The 18,514-nt window shown below is 46.9% G+C and overlaps 1 protein-coding gene across 15 annotated transcripts in view; it reads right to left on the bottom strand.

Moving 5' to 3' along the window:
• NCOR2 (nuclear receptor corepressor 2) overlaps positions 1-18,514 on the bottom strand; it is a 402,926-nt gene that overhangs the window by 285,391 nt on the left and 99,021 nt on the right. For all 15 annotated transcript variants that reach the window (XM_030583492.1, XM_030583491.1, XM_030583488.1 and 12 more), the window contains exon 2: positions 9,960-10,173. In XM_030583492.1, the coding sequence (XP_030439352.1) occupies positions 9,960-10,064 (105 nt within the window). In that variant the 5' untranslated portion in view covers positions 10,065-10,173. The remainder of the gene's footprint in view (positions 1-9,959; positions 10,174-18,514) is intronic.

The raw sequence follows: 18,514 nt of genomic DNA on the forward strand, positions 1-18,514 counted from the left end.
TTCCCCATCCCTGAGTCATACCCAACCACAATTAAAACAGAGCCTTTTGCTGGGGATTTCCATCTCTTGTCCACCAGAATCATCCTGTAAAATCCCCCCAAGGCTTGGAACTCTGCTTTCCAGAATCACTTGTGGTCACACACTAACCATAACTCTCAAGCTACCATCACACCCTTAAAACCCATGCCTTTAATGCACCCAAGCTCTGGGAGGGATAGCTCAGTGGTTTGAGCATTGGCCTGCTAAACCCAGTGTTGTGAGTTCAAACCTTGAATCCATTTGGGGATTGAGTTGGGGATTGGTCCTGCTTTGAGCAGGGGGTTGGACTAGATGACCTCCTGAGGACCCTTCCAATCCTGAAATTCTATGATTCTATACCTTGCTTTTGGAGACCTTATCTAATCTTGCCCCTCTCCAAATCTCTTCTGCAATTTAAGCACCTCTGTTCTAAATTTCTGACTCCCCATCTCCCTCCTATCACCACCACCTCCTCTCAGCTCCAGGTTTTCTAGCAATTTGTCTGTATGCTAGGAACCAGTTCCTTAGTCTTGTCTGCCAAGAAACCCCCAATCTTCTCTCTTCCTTACACCCATTTCTTCCAAGAGCCTTCCTACCCATTTTCTTTCTAGAAATCCTCCCCACGGCTCCTTTATCTGTACCATTGTCCCATTACTGGTCTTTATTACCACCACCTATTATTTCCATTCTAGAGGCCCCAGCCAAGATCTCCATTGTGCTGGCATCATTTATACCACAACAAATTGTTGGGGCATGGCCCAGCTACATAGACTGGGCAAACGGTGGAGAAAGGAAGGATTACTATCCCGAGAAAAGAGGAACAGAAATATTAAGGGTAAAATTTTCCAAAGCACGTGGAGATTCATGGTGTTAAACCCCATTTTGAAAAGAGACTTGGGAACTTAGAAGTCTATGTCCCATTGACATTCAGATCTCCTGAATCCCAGGTCAGTGCCTCAACCACAAGACTGTGCTTCTACCTTGGCTTGTTTTCCACTGCAAGCTCTTCAGAGAAAGATCCATGCTTTAATCTATATACTGCACATTTGCAGTGCTCCACAGTCCTCTTTCAGAGAGTTTCCATCCATTCTCACACTTTCTTCTCTTCCCCAGATCCCGGTCTCAGAGCTGTTTGATGGTTCTGCCTGCCAAAGGCAATGAATGAAGCCATTTCCCTCTGTGATGCTGCATGCCTATCATTTGGAGTTTCATTGTCCGGTACCACGTTGATAAAGCCAGCCGTCGGGCAGTCTTCACAGCCAACTGAAGATCCTGGTGTACTTAAGCCAAAAGTACCACATCTCCTGGCTTAAGGATAAAGCGCTATCAGGTAGAACCCTGGGCTCCACTGCCACAGTGACTTCCTGGGATGGCAAAGTATGGCAGTCACAATCTGGGCTGGGAGAAGAGTGACATTAACCTCAATGGAAATTCCTTTAGCCAATTAAGGAACAGGGCTGAAGAGATCCAAAAAGAATCCCATCCAGTCGCCACTGACGATGGCTGTACCAAGTGTTCTATTATGATGGAACAGAAGGAAGAGGAGGGAAAACAGGTGATTTTCAGAGGTCCAACAGGATCATTTGAAGGTCCTCATTACAAGGTATTATTTCCTTGTATAGATTTACTGTGTTGTTGTGATCAACCCATGTGATATTTTTAAATGCAAGGAAGCATCCCATAGGCTTACAAATCAAATTCAAAAGCCCCACTGAAGATTCCTGGCTAGGAAGCAAAAAAAAGTGGAAATTTGCCACAGCTCCATCTGTTTAAATTAAAAAAAAAAATGTACCAGGGAAAATGCATTGTGAATCCTGAGTGTTGGAAGCTAAGCCTTTCCCAGCTCTGGATTCTGTCTCCTTGCCAGGAATCAGGGGTTCTTCTTGCTCTGCTTTCAAGCTATCCCAACCCAAAACATAAATCAATTAATCAAGCCACCACTGTACAGTCCAGAGCTCACATAATGCATCATCAGAAATTTAAAGCCACTTTTCCAGAGAGATGATTTGAGTTCTTGAGTAAGCAATAGAATCAAAGTTGCCATTTCAGTTCCACGGTTTTGTTTTTTAAAAAAAAATTTCAAATCAGTCCTCAAACACCAATAAAGCATCAGGCAAGGGATCATGGAAAGTACTCTGAGAGATGACAATATCTCATGTGAAATTTGAACAGTCTCCAACGCTGCTGTGCAGCTGGTACTAGGAATCTCTTTGCTTTTGGGGATTGCTAGGATGGGGCAGGAGGTAGCTTTGAGCAGCTCAGGGGCAGGTTGGTGTTCGATGCTCTAATGTCTTCAGTTTGCAACAGAAGTATAAATTAATATAGTCAAGCACTGTGGGTCTAGAGGTAAAATTATTCACTGTCTCTCCACGAATCAGTAATATCAATAGCACCTTACATTTATCATGCATAAAGCACTCTTAATACGGACTCATCTCAAAGCAATTTTTATACAGATCATTTCACCCACCTCTAAAATGTAGCCATCTATAGGAACTCTGCCACACTGGCAACATACATCTCTATGCAACAGTTTTTCAGGATAGACCATCTGGGTTAACTTGCCCAGTTCAAAACTACTGGGAGAACTTTAAGTAGGAAGAGCATAATTACCCTAGTTGGATTTTGGTCAGAACACCAAGATTAACACCCTTGTTGTTCGGAGAACTGACAGGGATCTTTAACGATCATGAGAGGTCAGGACCTCACGGTTTTATGCCTCCCCCGTGAAGAGAACCTCCAGCATCATGATGTCCTTATAACCTCGCACTGGGGCACTGATTCAGTATTAACTCTGAGCAGCACTCCCTGCTATATCACCCACTACAACATTTGAATGACGCTCAGGCTGACCCTGCCTAGCCGAGGAGATCTGCTATAGAAATACTCTAAGGCAGGGATAATTGATTATTTTTTGTCACGGTCCAAATTTCTTGGTCATGACATATAGTCAAGTCCGGACTCCAGAGAAAATAATAATAATAAAAAAAATTATTATAAGTAGTAAATAAAAAGATCTGGGGGTCCATTCAAAAGCATCTGACAGTCCAGATTTGGCCTGTGGCCTGCCTATTGATTAACCCCTGCTCTAAGGGGATAGTGCTACCGCATGGGCCAGTTTATGAAGCAGATTGTCTAAATACAGCCTCCCTTAAGGATTAATGAGAGTTAGACTGATCAAGATTGTGCTGATGGATTTGCCAACAACAATGAAGGATACATATCAGAACAAACAGTTCGGTTTAGGTTGGTTGTGCAGTAATGTATTATAACTGCCTTTATTAATACAGATGAAATTAACACGTAAGATGAACCATTTTTTTTCTGATCCATGCTAACCGGCATTTCAGTTTGGAAGCTCAAAGCCAACGGAAGAACCTGAAGAGCTCACGACTTTCCCAGCCGTGTTTTAGTGTCTGAGCAAGTAACAAAATGCTGACAGGCCAACTACATCATCATGGCCAAACACTTTCCTTTATGGCGGGTTCGACACATTGAAGCAACAACTTGTAATTCGCATCCTTAGCTATTTTGGTGCAACTCCAGGTGTGGACACTTGTTTCAGATTTTGAGCATCCTATTGTGATTTAACTTAAAATTAGTAAAGAAAATAACTAAATAAATAAATTGCAACAACTTAAATCAAAATAAGGCACTCTTAATCCAAAATAAGAGTGTACACACTTCCTCGCCTCAAAATAGCTAGCAGTGAGAATTACAACCAAGTTTGTTGTTTCAGGCAAAGGTGTGCATAGATCAACCTGTAGACTTTTTGATTTATTACATTACATTCCTTTTCAGCAGGGAAGCAGTTAATTCCCCATTTAACTTCTCTGATCCTCTCCAACTATTTATATCAACATGCTAGCATATACTTACCAAATCAAGTTGATTTTGCTTGATTGGGTGTGAAGGTAACTTCCGACAGCCTGCTAAACTAGCAGGTCAGCACCGAATGAGTGCCGTGTCTAAGGGACATGTCTGGGATAGATTCATAGAGGCCAAGGCCAGGAGGGACCATTGTGATCATCTAGTCAGACCTCCTGTATAACACAGGCCATGGGACTTCCCCAAAATAGGATGGTCTCAGGCCCTAGGGATCAGGCACTTGTAGCGAGGGAGTTGTTGATTAAGCAGCTAATGGGCTAGCTCGCTAGAGATACAGAACTGTGGTTCTAGAACGCTAGCCTCACAAAGGGTAACCTTTGACAAGGGGTGGCGATGTCATGTGCTCAGCCACTGCACAGAGGGTCATGGACCAGATCCTGCACTTACTAAAATCAACAGGACTTTTGCCACTGACTTGCTAGGTGCAAAAAATCAAGCTGATATCAGCCTTACTTATTGTTGTTTTGCAGTGGTGCCTAGGGGCCCTGGCGATGGATCAGGACCCTATTGTGCTAGGCTCTGTACAAACACAGAACAAAAAGGGCTTACAATGTAAGTGTAAAACAACAGACGGAGACAGGGGAGCACAAGGAAACAAGATGCTATCAGTCAGCATGGAAGGCTGTGTTCTCAGCACACCAGGAGCCTAACCATTGCCAAGGTTTGCAGGCATCACGCAGCAAAGGAGAGTTTTAAGGAGAAATCCAAAGTAGGACAACAAAGTAGCTTTGTGGATGTTACTGGGGAGCCTCCCAAGCGTGAGGGGCAGCATGAAAGAAAGCACGGAGGTGCTTGTTTGAAAATTAAGCTCAGTGGTTACAAATAAGAGCAGCTGAAGTCTCCCTCATAAAATTGCAGTCTCGTCAGAAGTGGTCCCTCCAGAGAAAGGATCGTTTGCAGGGCAGCTTGTGGGAAGCTCATACTGAGCCACCTGTTCTGTGGAGAGGAGCTTTCATTCTTCATGACTCATCAGCTAGCAACTCTTGAGAGAGCTAAATTCCCACGCACACAAGCGAAGTTAAAATCTCCATAAAGTAAACCAATATGCAATGCTGGGGCTGCCTGATATTTCCTGCCAATGCCTGCAACAGACCGTCTCTCTCAGAATGCCTAAACCTCCCTTCTGCTAGTCCTACCATGCAGGTTCCCTCACTCCTGCCCAGGTCCTAATCATTCCTACAGCAATGACACGGCAGGGCATGTGCTGGTGAATTATGATGATTAAGGAGAACACCACAGGAAATTCAATATATGAATGGGGGGAACCCTTCCCACCCCATTGCCTACAGATTACATGAGGCTTTACAGTGAAGGATGGAGGCAAGGCTATGAATGGAAATTTGCCAGAAACTGAGACTGGATGACAGGGGATGGACCACTCAAACTGCCGCCTTCTGTTCATTCCCTCTGAAGCATCTGGCACTGGCCACTGTCAGAAGACAGGATACTGGGCTAGATGGACCATTGGTCTGACTCAGCAGGGCCGTTCTTATGTTCTAATTGATCTGTTTACAGAAAATATCTGCAGGTTGATGGAAAATGAAAACCGCTTATGCTGAGGTTTCCTTTGAGAGAGCAGGAGCTCATGACACATTAGAAGGTTAAGCATACAAGTAATATGCATTTTCACCTTTAGCTAAAGGTCACGGAACGTTCAATAAGCAATCCCTATGTCCAGGGGCTGGGCAAGACAGCAATTGACAAGACATCCACATATTATGCTGCTCCAGCTCATCATTAACGTGGAAAATGCTCTGCTGTCCCCATTCGCTTGGTCCACAATGTTTCAGTGCACTTGGGAGCAAAGGGAGGAAGAGTTTACATAGCTGTTTTCAGAAAATCACCATTGCCCAATCTGGCCTTAAAAAAGGAACAGCTTTTGCCATTCCCATTAAGAGCACCCACACATCTACAGAGACTGCATATAATTTATTTCAAATAAAGCAAAAGTGAGCTATACGGGGATGGTATAACATACCAGACCGGTGGGGCACACGGTCAGTGGCCAGTACCAGATGCTTCCCAGGAAGGTGGAAAATTCTGAAGTGCACTATGACAGAATAACCTACCTACCTATACAGGGAATTTCTTCTTAACCCCACGTATTAGAAGTTCATTTATACTCTGAAGCATGAGGATTTATGTCCCTTCCAAATTGGGGGGGGGGGGTGGTGGCAGGCAGGGAGCTGTTCCTTTTCTTTAAATGCTTACTAAGGCAACTCTGCATGTTCTCATTAGGCATATAAATGTCCAGTGCTCTTTCAAATTCTGAACTCATGGTCTTAATGCTACCTTGTGGCAATGAGTTCCACAAGATACCCATAAAATATGTAGCCTTTTTTTAACTTTTTAAGTTCTGTTTTTGTGCCCTTGTTTTTGCATCATGAAAAAGGCAAACAGAAGTGCCACATTTACCTTCTCTCTACCATTCATTGTTCGGCAAGCTTTTATCATCAGGTCCTCTTTTATTTGCCTCATTTTTAAACAAAACAGCCACAATGTTTCAAATCTCTCTTCCTGGGGAAGTTTCTCTGAGCCTCAAACAATTTTAAAGGCTAATTTCTGAACTCTCACACTGTTTCTACAAGGCTGTTTTCAACAGCAGATATGGGGTCAAGGTGTGTGACTGCAGGACCACCACCAAACAGACAAAGCTATGGATTTACTTGTATTATGGTTACACCTAGATGTTTGAGCACTGTAGTGCTAAACACCGCACAAACGTAAGAAACAAACAGTCCCTACCAATGTAATCAAAAATACAGTTTGCAGGCAGACTAAGTTATGAATTTACATAGGGCTAGGACCATGCTCTTGCAAAATATGTCATAGGAAGTAGCAAACCTGAATCAAAATATCATTAAAAGCGGACACTTAGCACCAGGACAGGTTTGTTCCTCCGCCATATCCTTCCAAATTAGTTCCTGCTACACAGCCAGCCCATGACAAAAGTGACCTGGCCGAGACATGCAAGCAAGCTCCAAGCTGGGGTTAGTATGACACTACAAAGCAACTTCAAAGCAAAGCAATCAGCTGCATCTTCCCTCCCCAATAGTCCCCACCAGAGATGAGCTCTGTCTCTGCCGCCATGGTCAGGTGCCAGCTCTGGCAAGGAAGAGATATACCTTTGCAGAGCACAAGGAGATCACACAGGGAGAGGTTTCTAAGAAATGCCCCACCCTCCACCTTATTAAGGGAGACAAGGTAGCCTTGAGGGGACCATGGTGAAGGCTGCGTGGGTGGGAAGAGGAGGAAAGATTGCTCTGTTTTCAGTAAGTAGGAGATGATCCTTTTGGGTTCCCATCTGCAGCCTCAAACAAAGGTCTCTCCAGCTCCTAAATACCTCTGCGGTATCACATAACTCTGGAAGATTTAACGCGGCTGTAACAATAGCCTTTAGAAGCTGCGCCAGCAAACCGCTCCAACCTTAACTCAGCGAAATAAAAACAGCATTCACGCCAGCCGGCGAGGAAGGGCAGGCTGGAAAAAAAAATCGAGCACTCATGTTTCAACTTGCACCCAACACAACTGGTTGGTTTCACTTTATTAGATGGTGCCACATAAGGGAAAGCAAAGCTGGTTTGGAAGATATAAGAAGTCGAACCCACATCCCTGAGCATTCGCTCATTTCTGGGGGTCACCCTCAAAGTGGCTCTGAAACGACTGCAAACCTGGCATGTTTCTCTGCCCCCCACCCCCCAAGCCTCCACCCTCATGTCTAGTTTCTGATCAGGACAGAATTTGCCCCTTCACTCCAATGCACACAGCATCCTTGTGAAATGGCGCTGTACTGGGGCATATAAACCACACACTACCACAACCAATAAGGCGATCCAGGGACAGAGTAGCTCCTTCCCCACCTGTGGCTAATCAGTTGATCAGCAAATGTTAGGATAAGGAGCTGCAGCCCAGGCAGAAGTGCTACTGAGCCTGTCTGGCAGGCTCATGATCACCCCGCATCAGCAGCAAACTGGCAGGAAGCCACCCAATGAGCAGGACCCAAAATTCCCCTGAGGACTGGGGAGAAACTGCAGGGGGGGACCCCACCAGACAAAAGGGTTTCCCTTCTCCTGCTCTCCACCAGCTACAGTAAGACTTGACACTAGGATGCTTCCAAGCCGTGGAGGAATACACGCAAGTATGCGAGGAGGGTGGGAGCTGAGCTGGAAGGCTAAGAGCACCAGTTCGTCAACACCCAGTGTACTTTCCATGGGCCAGCAGGGAAGTGAGAGCGCTGAGCCCCTCACGTGCCCCCCATACAGCGCACGCAGAAGGGAGAACTGTGCCGAGACTCACAAGTGTCTCTTGGTTACCTAGGACAAAAAGCCTCCTTGTGGAATGTCAACGAGGGCAGGAGAAAGGCCCCAAGCAACCCCTGCGAGCAAAGAAATGGAGCCAAAACCTCATCCCTTCCCCTCACCTTACTTGGCTTTCTACCGCAGGGCTTTCCCGACCCCCACCCCCTCCCATGGGTGCTGTGCTACTGAGCAGCAGCAGAGTGGGGGAATTTCAGCCTCGCATCAACATTTCCTGAATTTGGAGCCTTTCGAGTCAGGCCTTTCACACGATCACAACGGGGATTTTGCAGTTCAACAGGATTCCCTGTTACAAATCTAACCCCGAAACGAGGTCACCTCGTCCCGTCTGCACTAAACATGTTATAAAAAATGTGCTCGACTTGCTATGACTCGCCAAGGTGCTGGCTCCAAAGAGTACCCTGACAAGTATGTTCTATGCTCCGACACCTAATCAGATGTGTTGAAGCAGCTTGTGCCGATGGAAGCTGTTCCGCTATGGAAAGTCTCTTCCATTTCGATCTTAAATCTCAAACATTCAAAGATCCAGGAAGATGAGCCGGGGTGGGGGTAACAGTACAGAGCAGTGGCATTTGGACCAGTTAACCCTTCCGAGCTCTGAGTCATCAAATAGAAGCACTGTCTTGCACGGCTTCTGGATAACAGGATTAGGAAAAATAGCTTTGCTAGCAACCACCACTAAGAAAGGACAACTGATTCACATGCAAACAGCTTCTTCGGGGCATAGCCTAGATTCTCCCACACTCCCTCACCACTCTGGGCTGAGCCCAAAAACCCAGCCTGCTTCCCTCTGTGTCAGACATGGCTATCCCAGATGACTTTCCAATCCTCCAGTGTGCCCCATGAGGGCAAGTGAGAGTTTTGGAGTGACTGGGCAGTGCGGTCTGGTGGATAGAGCAGGCAGGGACTCAGAGCCAGGAGTCCAGACTTTGATCCTGGAGTGCATTCCTTGCCTCAGTTTATTCCCCAGTCTAACAGAAGACAAGACCTTTCATCTACAGGTGAAGATAAAAACGTAAGAGTTTGGGGGGGGGGGGATTGTTTGTTTAAAAAAAAAAGCACGGATTCCCCTCTCTTTCACCAACACAATATGCAACATCCCCCCCCCAAGCCAGAAGCCCTACAAAGAGAGGGGTCTTGGCTACCTGACTAAAAAGCAAACAGTAGGTTTATTAGATGGCAGCCCCCTTGGCATGGTTGCCTGCCTGCCCTGGGGGAAATCACAAGAGTTCTGAAACAAACGTGAGCGCGGAGGGCCATGCTTGCTGGGAAGCGATATGTTGGCATTCAGGGAAGGATGCCAGCCACCTCATGATTCAGCACACACTGTAAAAGCCAAGCCAGAAAGGGACAGAGGCAGAGTCCTTGAACTCTACACATGCGGTTAACCGCACTTCCCCTCCACTCCCAACGCCAGCTCGTGTTCTTTTAACCCATTGTGTTCTCTCTGGGACAACAAGTGACCCACCAAGCTTCTGAGAGTACAGCCATGAACTGGAGCACTGAGCAGCACTGAGGCAGGTGGCTAAGTAGGTTGGAGAGGGGGAGAAGTTATAGCCACCCTGAGGATGGAGAAGAGAGACGAAAGAAGAAATGCCATTAGCAGAGACGGAAGTGTGCTTCGATTCTCTTCGACACCCCATGTCCGTTGAAGCCATTAAATGCAAATCACTGTCCCTAGCAACAGGGCCACGCAATCCTATGCCTGTCCCGAGGGAAGTAAGAGGTCTGCCTTACCGCATGTGTCCGACTGATCTGAACAGGATAGGACATGGCGTGAGGGGGATAGCGTGGCTCGGTGGCTCGCCAGTTCTGTGTCACGGGCTGAGTAGATCCAGACATGGCAAAGAAGCAGATGGGAGGTTCGTCTCCTTTGAATCTCCGTCTCGAAGAACTAGGAAATCCAAAAGCTCCTCTTCATTATTCGCCTGTTGGCCACGTCACCCTACAACTGTAAGGAAACAGGAAAGCAGAAGATTAAAACTTGCTCAAACCACAGTCCAGCTAAACAACAAAATCAAGCCACAAATGGTTTCTAAAACCTCACTGCCTTATATTTTCTTAAAAGGACTTTTCTTCACATCAGAGCATGACAGCCTTGTTCCTTTAACCAAGGAACATTCCAACCGTACAAAAGCCCAAATAAGAGTTTATTTTTATTGGTTTCTCCAGAGGCGTTTCCATTGAGCACATCACCGTGGTACGCAGCACCTGACAAAATATTAACAAGGCACAACGTTGATCCTGCAAACAGATCCATGCAGTCAGCTTGCTTGGGTTCCATTGACTATAACAACATTCTGCCTGCATGGATCAGGCCTACGTCTCAAAACATCCAAGTATTGGTGGGACGTGACCTGCTCCCACTGGTGGAGACTGACGTGTTAACTTCATTCCCAGCAGGAGGCAGCCATTGTAAAAATGTGTAAATGGGCTGAAAGGAACTGAAAATGGAGGCTGAGCTGTCAAGAAGAGAGTCTATGGGGAACTGGTGGGAACTCTGAGTCATTTCAGACTTGACTGGGAAAACACTGGAGAACATGTTTTGTTCATGAGCCGTTGGGAGATGGACAAGATGACATTGTCATTCTTACCTCTCAAGTCCATTCTCAGCCTTCAAATCCCCCGTTAAAACTCACTCACTTCTTTCGCTGCCTCCATTCTAGCACAATCCTGATCATCCATTTAAAACAAACTAGGATTTCAAGCTCCAAATACAGTATATGCGGTAGGCCACCTTGATTTGTTGTTACCCATAGGAATGTAAAATAGTAAATGGCTAGCTGGGAAGTATTAACCTTACCGGTTAACCCAGCCTAACCATTAACCCCTGGCCCTGGGTGGGCCGGAGGAGCCCCTGCTGGCCACTCCCAGCTGCAGTCCCGGACGGTGCAAGCCGAATGACCCAAGCAGCCGGCCGGGCAGAACAGTAGCCCCGGGCCAGACCGGTTGACCCCAAGAGCAGCCCCAGCCCCAAGCCCGCTGGCCGGAGCAGCCCCACCCCGACTCCCTTTAATCGGTTAACCAGGTAAACGATATAATTGTAATCATTTAACTGGTTAACTTTTTAAACGATATTTACATCTCTAGTTACCCATAGTTCACACTCACACTTTTCTTTCCATGTGCTTCTTTGGATGCCATCATCCTGTTTGTGTCCATCAGATACAAGCCCTGATGCTGCAAGCACGTTCCCATGGGCGCACCCCTACGCAAGGGAGGCGTCCCAGAGAACTCAACAGTAGCGCTCAGATTCGTGTTTGCAGGAAGGCCATGCCTTTCATTCTCTTTTAAAGTGCTTCACAAATGACGGAGCTACGTAAACATTACATGAACACCACACACCTTTGATCTAAATCACTGGGACCCATATCAAATACCAGGGAATCTACTACAGCACTGGGTGTATTTTCACAAGCATTCCAGTCACCCACATCTTGAACAGAATCTCAGATGTTCCACTTCCTTTTTCTGCCACAATGAAAAAAACCCAACCAGTGAGACAGTCCTCCCCTCCTCACCCCGGAAAAAGAGAGATTTACAAGTTGTTGATTTCGATAGTCACTTTAAGCGGTTTGCTTGGAGAGGTTTGTAAGCCCCGCTTTGTCAGGATTTCAACTCAAAGTAACTAATGTCTTAATGCTGCCCTCTATCACCGGCCGTTTAAGAGGCATTAAGCATTATTCCGGTATTAACTGTTAACTATACAAAGCATAAATTTCCACCGCTCCCTGGATTCAGCAAACGTTGCCATCGCAGCGGTGAATCCTTTCCATGCAGAACTGCAGTTCATTTACGTGCAAAAGAAATCCAAGTGTTATTCCAACCCATCTCTGCACATACTAAGCCTCACCCTAAGACACCTAGGTCTCAGCTGGGGTATTCATTTGTGCCTAGGGTTTTGAGAGTAGATGCCTGTCACCCACACACAAGGAGCAGCACAGAACATTTACAGCACTGTACGTGGCAGCTCAGCCCCTTTCAAACCGCTCCTGGCCACTGCTAGAGACAAGAGCACCGCACGCCCAACCCAGGGTCTGTTTCAACCGGAACAGCAGTTAGCACGCACAAAAAAAAATTAATAAAAGCAGTGGGGAGAGGAGAGGAAGTTGCTTTTTCTCCTTGGGACCGCAGATCGGCCCCAACAATAAACCGCTTTGCTATCTGCTGCAGGCAGATACAAGGTCACGGGAATGCCTCTGCCTCGGTTGTTTGCCCATTTCCAGGCATCCATCACAAATGGATGCCAGTTGGGGCTGACCTCAAAACAGCCAGTGACCACCAGTGTGCTGGCTGGTGCACTGATCAAACTGCCTCGCTGGCTAGAAGCGCCTGACATTCCCGCTGTCACCACAACTGTGAGTCGCAGAAAGAATCTGCTGCCAAGAATCAGTGGCCAAGCAATGACCAGATTGGGGGGGGGGCACGTGCTTACAGGTGAGCGTTGCTATGAACGACAATCATCTACAGCCCTCAGAGGTCCCCCCAACCCTCTTAATAAGTGGGAATTCTACAGTAACCTGGGGGGAAGGGGCAGAACAAACACACAGACAGTTGCCAAGGCCTCACGGAAATGCAGAATCAGGAAGAGAAGCCAGGAGTCTCGACTGCCAAATGCCCTGCTCTAACTGGTGAGGAACACCCTGCCTTGCACACCAGCAGCTCACTAACCCACAGCAAAAGGGGGCTAGTTCTCTTCCCTCCTCCCAACATCCTGCTGCACTCACAGAAGAAAAAGTTGACCTGCAACCCTTGTCCTATAAAGACATCTGGAACCTTAAATTCCCACCCCTCCCACACGAAGGGAGACAACTTTACTGTCCAGGAACTCGATGCTATTCAACGGAACTCATCCTGCAGGAGAGGAAAACCCCTGCAGACCAAGGGGGAATTTTAACACCCGAATGGCAGCCGTCATTTATTTATACTTCCATTCTGACTAACTGCCCCTTGCTGTTCCGACTGGATGCCGTGCTAGTTTTCACTCCCTGTCCTAATCGAATACGCAGTGTTTCTGCTGCACTGTTAAACAGCTCATTCCTTCATCCACCACTGAAACGCAGCAACCTCCAAGGCAGAAAGAATTCCCTGCATGGGTGCATCTAGGTCACCACATTTTGCCCCATTCAGACCTGGGCAATCGTCACGGACTTCACTGGGCTTGCCACGATGTACCCCCAGAAGAGTTCATAAAGCTTGTTGGGATAAAAGTCCCCATCGAAATTTAAGAGCCTTTCCTAGCAACTGATTCAAACTCAGTCATCTATGTTTGCAGCCTCCAAAGAGTTAATGCAGACAAATGCATTGCAGGCTTCAGGGGGCCTTGCGCCCTTAGTGGCTTTCAGTACATCAGCTGTTTCACTCAAAGCCGCGCTGGCTCCACAGGTGGATTGCTCAATGCCACCACAGCTGCCTGTATTAAAGAAATGGGATGATTTTTTGCCAATCAAATCAAAAGTTTGAACCAACTTTAAAACTCAGCACCAACTGGGATGATGCAGCGTGCTGGGTTTTAACACAGCGCCCTAGTGATCACCCTTAAAAACATTTCAAGTTTGCCTGTGCACTGTTGCTGAACTTCCCTATACGTTGGGTACTACGTACCTTAGGGAATTCATTGTTATGCTTTTGTGCGTGGGTCGATCAACTCTGCCCTAGACAAAGGTATTAACCTGCCTGAAGAGGGCAATGGAAGAACATTTACGTATCACGTAAACAAAATAACCAAGCTAAAAAGCTGAGAGGGAAGCAGTTTAGTGAGCACACTGGGGGACAGCATCTGCACCATCAGATGGTCTTCCTGGCCCTTGAGACAAAGGCCATGGAGCTGGAAAACCTGAAGGAGAGCAAAAAGACATTCTAGGTGATCCATCAATCACTTAGGGGACACAGAGAACAGTGCTCTGACACTGGGCATGGTGGATCCTCTTGGCCTGTAAGGCAGGAGAAACTGTTTTAGGCAATGCTATAGCTTGCTAGAAGTAAGTTTTTGGTCACTAGAAAGGATGTTTTGTTTTGTCTGTAACCTTTTTCTGTCTCAGTTATCCCTGCTTAGTGTCACGCAATCTCTGTTCTTTGTTAATAAACGTATTCTTAGTTTTACTCTAAAGTAGATATCCATGCTGCTATACTGGGTACAGAGCAAGTCCCTAGCTAACCGAACCAGCTGGTGTGTACACTGCCTCTTTGGAGGCAGCAAACTTACTGCTTTCTGTGAGTATCCAGTGAGAGGGATTGACTGGGGAAGTGGGGCTCACCCCTTCCTAAGGCTGGTCAATGTTAAGGCGAGCAAAGTCTTGTGTCTATTGGCCAGGTAGACAGATGGGGAGCGAACACAGTTAAGCCGCAGCCCAGCTCTCACTGGCGGAGGCAAAGGAGTAACAGGGGCTTACGGTTCCGGGCTGTCTGAGGAGAGTGTCACACACACCGAATGGCAGCAAAATGGAAAGGGAAATCAATTTACCCCATGCAGCTAGCGTCCCAGCCTTTCAGACCAAACCATTAGATTACCGTGGTCTCTTCTGATTTTGACCTAGAGCAGACATTGTCTCACAAGAAAAGTATTTCTCTCTCGTACTTCCAGCCTCCATCAGGGACCATTTTAGCCGCACACTTGCAATAGCCATTAAGGCTTCCACTTTCCGCTGTTTCTAATCAGAGGTTGGATAGATTTACAACCTCTGATTAGAAACAGCGGAAAGTGGAAGTCTGCAGCCATGTCTGGCACAGGAGTATGATGGCAGAGCTGCGCAATGGGCAGCTTCAGTTTAAAGAGTCTCCTGCATCCATTTACATGCACCCGTTTGGCAGGATCAGCAGAATTATGCCCCTGTTCTGATGCTGAAACTCCTGCGTACAACGAAAGGGCCATGCGCCACTGCATTCAGAGGGCAGTGCAGAGATCCTCATGGCTGCAGGTGCATGGCAAAGAAGAGTCAGCTTTGATTACATCAGTGGTCCTCAAACTGTGGGGTGTGCTCTCCAAGGGGGGTGCAGCAGGGCCCAGACCAGCCCCCACCAGGGGCAGAGAGGGAGTGCCACCTAGCCTCACTTTGCCCCCAACTCTGCTCTGGCCCCAGCCATGGCTAACTGCCTGTTCTCACCACAGCCCAGCTGCGGCTCCACTCCCAGCCCTGGCCCCACCTCCAGCCTCGGCTCCGTTCCCAGTCCAGCCCCAGGCTCCTCCCTCCCTCGCCGCTGGGGTATATTCCTGTCCCTGACACATTATGTGCATTTGGGTAAACCCATTAATCACTCTGTGCCTCAGTTTATCCATCCACAAGATAAGTCTAGTAAGGCCCACCCACCTTACAAGGGATGCCAATTTATTTACATTTGTAAATGTCTTTTGAGATCCTTCAATTAAGGTGTGCTCCATAAGTTCTCAAACTTTTTAAAGCAAAGATGAACTGAAATAAGGATCACAGAATGCTCTGTTTCTTAAAAAACCTAAGAGTGCTCCCCTCACAGGAATCCGCACTTCCTACTATGAAACGACGTGGCTGTGTTTCCCAGCTGAACACAACATATAGTGGTCATACCTTCCACAGCCTGTAATGTCATTAATGCAGTCACTGTACTTCTACATCCAGTGATCAAAACCAGATCCTGAACAAGTTAGAATCATGACTGATGTTTTCCTTTAAAGACTAGTGCATGAAGAAATAATTGAGGTACAATGAAGTGTGCTTAGAGAGGTTTGTAAGAAACCCTTCATGAGGAAATGATAATGGATCTGTTTATTCAATACGTGCATGAAATTTCCTTGGAAGACAGTCAACATTATAGACAAAATATGTACGTGTAATGTAGCTACTCTATCCTTTGGATTGAAAAGCTGGCTGGCATAAATCTAGGGCTGTATGCACAGCAAAAAAAAGACCCAAACAAAGGTAACACAGAGGGTATAATAAACAAACAAACAAACATTCAACAGGAACAGAGCCTTGTGGGTTAGACATTAAAAACACATGCGGAGAATATGAAAAAATCAAGGTTGACCAAAAGATGCATATGATAGGCATGAAAAAGCATTTATTTTATCCATAAGGGGGCACCTGCAGGGGTTTACGTACATGTTTTTCACTTTTAAAGGTATTTTTATTCATAGCCCCTAAGAGAAGAGTATGGAAAGTGAAAACACCACCAGGTCTGGCCAGCAGCGGCTCTATGTATTTTGCCGCCCCAAGCACGGCAGTCAGGAGGTTTTTGGTGACGCGCCTGCAGGCAGTCTGCTGGTCAAGTGGATTCGGCAGCGCACCTGCAGGCGGTCCGCCAGTGCCGCACCATCGGTGTCCCCGCCAAATTGATGCTGAAGCTGCGGGAACGGCGGACCTCCCGCAGGAGTACCGCCAAAAGCCGCCTGCCTGATGCCCTCGCAGCAACTGGCAGGCCACCCCCCATGGCTTGCTGCTCCAGGCACGCGCTTGCAGCGCTGGTGCTTGAAGCCACCCCTGGGTCCGGCCTCTGCATTTGCCCATTTAATTGCCAAAAAAAGCTGAAGCCTACCTTCTCCCTTTGAAATACAGAACAAAACTAGAAACGGCAATACCACCACCTTCATCATGCAAGGGCCCTGCCGCAGTACAGAGCAATCACCATGGACAGATCCCAGAGCTTACTGCAAACAAGGAGGATCAGAAGCCCTGATCCAGGACAGCTAAGTGACAGTATGAGCTAGTGACCAAAGCATGGAACTAGGACCCAGGGCAACTGAATATTAATTGTTCTGTGCCTTTACTTAAAATCACCACATACCACGCCCTGCCATACTCAATGTAAACACTGCAATATTATTTTTCTAAGGCACGGTGTTGTGGATCACTATTATAAAGTACTTTTGGGGTAGGAACAGGGACCTCTCCCAACTTCATTTCCCCATTGGTATAATGCAGTGGTTCTCAGCCAGGGGTGAGTACGCAGAGGTATTCCTGAGGGGACATCAACCCATCCAGTTGCCTAATTTTACAACAGGCTACATAAAAAGCACTAGCAAAGTCAGTACAAACTAAAATGTCATAAAATGAAATGTTTATACTGCTCTATATACTATACACTGAAATGGAAGTACAAGATTTATATTCCAATTGAATTATTTTATAAATTATATGGTAAAAATGAGAAAGTAAGGCAATTTTTCAGGAATAGTGTGGTGTGACCACTTTTGTATTTCTCTGAGTTTGTAAGCAAGTAGTTTTTAAGTGAAGTGAAACTTGGGGGTACGCAACACAAATCAGACTCCTGAAAGCGGTACAGTAGTCTGGAAAGGTTGAGAGCCGCTCCTGTAATGGGATAACATCACATTAACTGGGCAATGTTTACAACTGACTTTGAAGATGAACTGTCTATCAGAGGCTGCGTCTCCCCCCATGTGATATTGCCACAGCTATGGTCAAAAGAGATGCTCTGTCTGGAGCACCAGCCAGTATAAAAGGGAAGAGAGCTGTTGGCAGGGAATTCTCTTAGCGATATGCCAGGGATGCTAAGGGACAAGTCTTGTGCTTTTAACTCATGGAAAAATCCCTTTGACTTCAAAGGGTGTTTGGGAGGTTGAGCTTTTGCCTTAAGAGACAACAACACAATGGCTAGCTCAACTGCTAAATCAGGAAATAGGAAACCATAAACAACAATTGCTGTGGGGCTTTCCCAAAATATTTGCCTATTAAATAAAAACCTCATCCCATTTTCTTTTCTTGGCAGTGGTCTGAATGCACATGGGGCAGTCAGTTTTCATGTCCAGTTCTCTCTCGCTGCATCGTGTGCTTGCCAAGTTGCAACTCAGATCTCCCAAGGACGCAGTTAGTGCATCAGGCACTTTGGAGTCTTTCAGATCTTTAGCAAGAGTACTCAGTCGGGCAGGGATGGCGCTACCATTTAGGTGACCCAGGCAATGCCCTAGGGTGCCAGAATTTTTGAGGGGCGCTATTTTGCCGGGGGGGGTGCGGCACGCTGGTCCGGTGGACCTACCGCAGTCATGCCTGTGGCAGGTCCACCGGAGCCTTTAGACCAGCGGACCGCCCGCCGGCATCACTGCAGCACCTCCACCAGAGCCTTTCCAGTAGCGGACCGTCTGCCGGCATGACTGCGGTAGGTCCACCGGGGCTGCGGGGGGCGTCGAAATGGCCGTCCGCCTAGGGCGTCAGAAACCCTGGCGCCGCTCCTGGAGTCGGGGTCCATAAATGCTACTAAGGTCAAGACAGTCTCAGCTGAGCCTCATCTAGATTTTATTCTCAAGGAGACCACCAGTGTCTTTTTTTGTCACTAATAAATATAGACATCTCTCAAAAGCAATC

This window comes from Gopherus evgoodei, chromosome 13, assembly GCF_007399415.2.
Source record: "Gopherus evgoodei ecotype Sinaloan lineage chromosome 13, rGopEvg1_v1.p, whole genome shotgun sequence".
NCBI classification, from domain to species: domain Eukaryota; kingdom Metazoa; phylum Chordata; order Testudines; family Testudinidae; genus Gopherus; species Gopherus evgoodei.